Raw genomic sequence first — 6794 nt, 5'->3', positions numbered from 1 at the left:
GTCCCATCTCCGCCCAGAGCCTCCCAAGACTCGGGTGTCCCGTCTCCACCCAGAGCCTCCTGAGACTGGAGCGTCCCGTCTCCGCCCAGAGCCTCCCAAGACTCGGGTGTCCCGTCTCCGCCCAGAGCCTCCTGAGACTGGAGTGTCCCATCTCCGCCCGGAGCCTCCAGAAACTTGCGTATCTCATCTCCGCCTGGAGCCTCCAGACACTGGAGTGTCCCATCTCTGCCCGGAGCCCCCCAAGATACGCGTATCTCATCTCTGCCCAGAGTCTCCTGAAACTGGAGCGTCCCATCTCCGCCCAGAGCCTCCCAAGACTCCGATGTACAGTCTCCGCCTGGAGCCTCCCGAGAATGGAGTGTCCCATCCCTGCCCAGAGTCTCCCAAGACTCGGGTGTCCAGTCTCCACCCAGAGCCTCTTGAGACTGGAGTGTCCCATCTCTGCCCAGAGCCTCTAGAGATTTGCGTATCTCATCTCCGCCCGGAGTCTACCGAGACTGGAGTGTCTCATCTCTGCCCAGAGCCTCCCAAGACCCCCGTGTCCAGTCTCCGCCCGGAGCCTCCTAAGACTGGAGCGTCCCATCTCCGCCCAGAGCCTCCCAAGACTCAGGTGTCCAGTGTCCGCCTGGAGCCTCTCGAAACTAGAGTGTCCCATCTCCGCCCGGAGCCTCCTGAGACTGGAGCGTCCCATCTCCGCCCAGAGCCTCCCAAGACTCCGGTGTCCAGTCTCCGCCCAGAGCCTCCCGAAACTGGAGTGTCCCATCTCTGTCCGGAGTCTCCCGAGACTCACGTATCTCATCTCTGCCCGGAGCCTCCCGAGACTGGAGTATCCCACCTCAGCCCGGAAACTCCCAACACTCGTCGGGTGTCCAGTTTCCTACTACAGGTCCTGAAAGTGGATTCTGAGAGGAAGCCGGAAGACACATGGGCTCGTTGCGAGGGTCAGGAGACAACAACCGAGGAACCCACCGAGCCTAGTAAATACCTTTGTGGGGAATCCAACCCGCGGCCTTTCGAGAGTCGAGTGTCCCATCTCCCACTGGTGCCTCCCAAGACTCGTCGGGTGTCCAGACTCCGCCCAGAGCCTCCCAAGACTCGTCGGGTGTCCAGTTTCCACCCGGAGCCTCCCAGGACTCGTCGAGTGTCCAGTCTCCGCCTGGAGCCTCTCAAGACTCGTCGAGTGTCCAGTCTCTGCCCGGAGACTACCAAGACTGGAGTATCCCATCTAAAAGAACTGTTTCAGGAAGATACACCAAACACAACGGAGTGTGTTTCTGACTCTCTTCAACATAGATACACATCGAGAAAACTCCGTGACTTCAAGTGGGCAGGAGACCTGGGAGTTGATGAAGAATCCATCAGCAGTCTGTTTGACTTTACCCCTGAGTGCAAAGCAAACTATCAAGACCAAAAGATTAAGACGGTAAATGAGTGTTCCTCAGGGCTGAAGTGCAGCATGGAGCTAGATGACATGGATGAGGTCAAATTCTTCTCACAGAAAAAAGACTTGGACGGGAAAATCCACACTGCATCGAATTCTTATAGGGCGGAGCATGTGAACATGGGGTATGGAGCATGGTACCTCAAGCCTAAGTTGGGACAAAAGCTAAGAAGTGATGAACCGTTGATTGACCCCAAGCTCCTACTTGAAAAGCCTGATGAACCCGACATTCTTGACGGTCTTTATGGACCAATTGCCTTTAAGGATTTTATATTAAGCAAGGGCTACGAAATGCCTGGCATCATTCAAAGGCTGTTTGCCAGGAATGGATGGACTTATGACTCTGTTAAGACTCCTATTCAACGTGCAATGCAAGTTTACAAGTACGAAGAAGACGTCACAGATGCATCGGAAGAAGATTAGATGGTTTTCAATTTACTACTTAATTGGGTATTTCTTGCTCTCATTTTAAACATCAATCAGAATTTATGATGACTAGCCCCATGAATGTACAATGATGGCAACATCTGTAACTTCACTACCTAATGTTTATAAAGATTTCTTAATGACCTGCTTTGACTTCATTATTTCATATATTTTATCAATTATGTGATTAATATTCACATATACTTTTTTCACATTTTGAAGCATTGTGAATATTACGTCATCATTTCAATTACTTGTAAAAATACATACAACCAGAAACAAAAGCAGAATTAATCTTAGAAAGAGAAATGGGGTCAGCTGCATTGACTCACACCTATAATCCCGCCCCACTTTGGGAGGCCCAGATGGATGGATTGCTTGAGCCCAGGAGTTCAAGAGCAGCCTGGGCAACATGCTGAAACCTGGTCTCTACAAAAGATGCAAAAATTAGACAGGCATGGTGGCATGCACGTGTAGTTCCAGCTACCTGGGGGGCTGAGGTGGGAGGATGGCTTCATGCCACCACACTGCAGTCTGGGAGACAGAGCAAGACCCTGTCTCAAAAAACAAACAAACAAACAAACAAAATGTGCTGAGTAAATTAGAATTCTGTAACTCTTCTTATATGAAAATTCTAATGAAATAATTATTATGACAATTATTTTGTTAACCAAAAATTGGAGACTATAGCCAAAATAATGTTAACACTTTTTAATAGTAAAATTGTTATCTTCCCCTTTGGGATTCCATCAACCCCCCAAAACAAGTTTGAAAACTATTTATCAAAATCATAGTTGAAACTTGAGTTATGCCATTTTATCATATCTCTCAATTGAATGTATGTATTTCACCATGTTCATAAACCTTCACAACAAAAGACTATTACCAAATCATATAACCATGTGCAGAATTGGAGGTAGCTTCAACTCCCTGGCAAATCTCATGTGCAAAACAGGATCTGTATGAGAAAAAGCTACCAAGCAACATCAAATAGCCTTACATATCTGTTCAAGTTCAAATAATTTTCATTCCATTAATAGCAATTTAAAATGCATTCATAAGTTTAAAAAATAAATTAAGCAATGCTTTACCTTTCAGACGTAGCAGGTAAAACTGTCTGGTATATCATTTGACCCAGCCATCCCATTACTGGGTATATACCCAAAGGATTATAAATCATGCTGCTATAAAGACACATGCACACTTATGTTTATTGTGGCACTGTTCACAATAGCAAAGACTTGGAACCAACCCAAATGTCCATCAATGATAGACTGGATTAAGAAAATGTGGCACATATATACCATGGACTACTATGCAGCCATAAAAAAGGATGAGTTCATGTCCTTTGTAGGGACATGGATGAAGCTGGAAACCATCATTCTCAGCAAACTATCGCAAGAGCAGAAAACCAAGCACCGCATGTTCTCACTCATAGGTGGGAATTGAACAGTGAGAACGCTTGGACACAGGAGGGGGAACATCACACACCGGGGCCTGTCGTGGGGTGGAGGGAGGGGGGAGAGATAGCATTAGGAGATATACCTAATGTAAATGACAAGTTAATGGGTGCAGCACACCAACCTGACACAGGTATACATATGTAACAAACCTGCACGTTGTGTACATGTACCCTAGAACTTAAAGAACTTAAAGTATAAAAAAAAATCTGGTATAGGTAAATTTCTAGGTAAATATATTTGTAGTGTAGATCTGAAGTGCACTTTTTCTTTCAGTGATGAAAGAGTCCATCTGTAAATGGACATATATGCATATATTTCATCCAAGTCAGCAGTGATATATACATCTGTCTATGTGCAAATTCTGTTTCTAGTGAAGTTTGTCTGTGGGCATTGTGTTCCTGAAAAAAAACAAGTCTTTTTTTATGTTGTTTTCTAAGCCAAGGCCTAGAATTTCTCTTCAAATTCATCATCATAAACTTAGGTTCATGTCACCACTATCTCTTATTATATTTCTGCAACGGTTTCCAACCCGTGTCTCTTCTTGAGTGTATTTTTGCAAAATACAAGCACGGCTTGTTAATTCTCCAGGCTCATCTAAACTTATCTAGGTACATAAATACTCACACACATGCATACACATACACGTACATGCTCCTGCATTCCAGACTCCAGTTAATATTCTTTTTCTTACCTCTGTGTGTTTCTTGTGTCTTTGTACATAATCCTCTCTACTGTTAGGACTTCACTCAGGCCATGTTTCAGTGCTCTCCCATGTTTCAGTGCTCTCCCTGTTTCAGTGCTCATCCTGTTTCAGTGCTCTCCCCATCAAGGTCAATTTCATGATTACTTTTATTAAGATCTTATATCTGTAGACAAGGACCCTCATTTTCCAGTTGTCTTCCACTGAATAACTTACGTCAGTATCCTAGAGAAATAAGTCATTAATGCCTTCAAAATAAGGGAAATTCCCATACTTATTTATTATGACTTCTGAGAGGCCAATACCATGTCTTATGGCTCAGAGTTATCTGGTTTCTGAGGTTCTCCACTGAAGCCTTGGGCTTCATGCAGCAGCATTCGATATTCACTTCCTTTCAGCAAGAGACAGACCTACTTTTCCACATTTGGTTATGTGACCTTGCACTTCACGGAGGATGTATCCTCACCTACACAATGGACACCATATCATCAAACTCAAATTCTGGTGAGACTTAAAGGATTACTTATTGGAGTGCCGAATGCCTCAGGCATCACAGAATTAATACAAAACCTGTATTTGTGGAAGAGAAGGAGGGAGTTGTAAAGGAAGAAGGATACGAAAACTATCACAACAGAAATACACTATAAAAACATAACTTTTTGATGGTGTTTATCTGGTGATAGCCTTCACCTATATCACACACAATCTTAGCCATTGCTTAACATGAAAAAGTAGTGCTTGCTTTGGCTGCACATATACTAACCTTAAGATGAAAAACTGTTATTGCAAAATAAGAGCCACTGGTTAGGGTTTCTGTTGCTTCTTGGTAATGGCTACTTCCAGTGAAATAAACTTTCCTCAGAGAAACTATGTGGATTTCTCCATGTTGTAATTACACACATTGGTATTAGTTGTCACACAGATATAAACAGAAACAATGTTTGATCTATTTGGATTTTTAACACCAGTTGGACTTCTGAAAACATCCTGACTTCAAATCCATAGGTTTTAGAAAGAGAGAGAATTCAAGAGAGCTTGATATATAATTGTTCCTGTGTAGCCTAAAGCTATGAATGGTATATTCCACAAATACTGTAGTAATCAATTGGATTACAGCATCACATAGGTTTCACAAAAGCTTTGGAGAATTTGATTGTAGGAATATGTGATTTAACAAAGATGAAGGAAATTATTTTTCATTTCTGAGAGCCTGAATGAATGAGCAAGGCCTTTGGAGCTAGGCAAAAGTGAGTTCACATCCCAGTGCTGCCATGTTCTTATCCAGTTGCTTTAGGCAGAGGCAGAACAGGAGGAGGGAAAATACAGAGGGTGGGCTGAAGGGGGAGGAAGCTAGGAACCCCTCCTAGGGCTAGTGCACACCGGAACATGTTCCTGGCCCCCAGTGACTCCTACAGAGGGGATGAGTTAACAGGCCCACTCTCACCGTGGGCCTTTGGAATCTCAGCAAGAGGAGACCCTAGACCACCATGGACACTTGAGTTGGCAGGGAAAGCTACTTAGAGAAGTGGTAGTGGTAGAACTCCAGTCACAGGCAGAGCACAGAGGGTGCCCCGTGGGAGCAACTGTAGTGGAGCACTGTCTGAGATGTGCATCCCCCTAGGCTAGAATTGCTTGCATAGGATAATTTAGCCCTAGGGGAACTTTTGGACCTGAACTCTGCAGGGCAGTCTTACCCATGAGACAGGACTAGTCCAACCTGAGCACCTCTCAGTCTGCTGGCCTCCTGTGGGGCCCCAGCCTGGCCACAGCTGCCAGGTGCCTCTTGGGGCCCACATTACAGCTAGTGGACCACACCTGACTGGCAGAGTGCTCCAGCAGAGTGGCCTCTGAAAACACATAACAGCTCATTTGCACCCATGGCCACCCTCCACGTCACGATGCTGGTACATATATGCGCAGGCAGACCTAGCCTTCTATTCCCCGCCAGCACAATGGTACACCTGCACCCTGTCTTGCCACTGCTGCTGGAGTGAGTGCACCTCCTCCCCCCACCCCCCACCCCACCACACCGCCATTGTCTTCAGAACATTGGTGGGCACAGAGCCCCTCAGCCCCCACTGTCAGCACCCTGCCCCTGAGCCTAGGCCGCCAGAGCAAATCTAGGCATGGAAAACAGTAGACTACCCCCTAGCTTTGAGCAGCCACTGCTGTCAGCGTGAACGTGCACAGAGGGCACACACAGTCCTGCACCCACCAATGCTCCCACCTCCACACTATAACTACCACCTGCAGGGACATGCACACAGTCCCAGTGGGGGCTCCTCACCCCCACCAAGCCATACTGCCACCACTGCTGCTGCAAATACTCACATCAAGGCTAGCACCCCGGCCATGGAAATAAAAGGGATTATAAGATACTACTAAGAATAATTATATACCAACAAATTGGAAAACCTGGAAGCAATGGATAAATTCTTATAAATGTATAACCTACTAAAACTGAATCATGAAAAAAATAGAAAATCTGAACAGATTTATAACTAGTAAGGACATTGAATCAGTAATCAAAAACCTCCCAACACACTGGGCATGGTGGCTCACGCCTGTAATATTAGCACTTTGGGAGGCAGGTGGATCTCTTGAGGTCAGGAGTTCCAAACCAGCCTGGCCAACACTGTGAAACCTCGTCTCTACTAAAAATACAAAAATTAGCTGGGCGTGGTGGCGGGCGCCTGTAATCCCACCTACTCTGGAGGCTGAGGCAGGAGAATCCCTTGAACCCGGGATGCTGAGGTTGCAGTGA

The 6794-nt window shown here is 45.7% G+C and overlaps 1 protein-coding gene across 1 annotated transcript; it reads left to right on the top strand.

The window, feature by feature from the left end:
• The first annotated feature begins 322 nt into the window (after positions 1 to 322).
• LOC112617057 (putative protein FAM47C) lies at positions 323 to 2010 on the top strand. Its single transcript, XM_025373789.1, has one exon. It carries the CDS (start codon positions 323 to 325, stop codon positions 1862 to 1864), a length of 1542 nt encoding a protein of 513 aa, XP_025229574.1. The 3' UTR covers positions 1865 to 2010.
• Positions 2011 to 6794: the final 4784 nt, after the last annotated feature.

The sequence above is a fragment of the Theropithecus gelada genome, unplaced genomic scaffold, assembly GCF_003255815.1.
Source record: "Theropithecus gelada isolate Dixy unplaced genomic scaffold, Tgel_1.0 HiC_scaffold_15874, whole genome shotgun sequence".
Lineage (NCBI taxonomy): Eukaryota > Metazoa > Chordata > Mammalia > Primates > Cercopithecidae > Theropithecus > Theropithecus gelada.
Note: the sequence above shows the minus strand (reverse complement) of the source record. Positions and strands in the feature narration are given on the sequence as shown.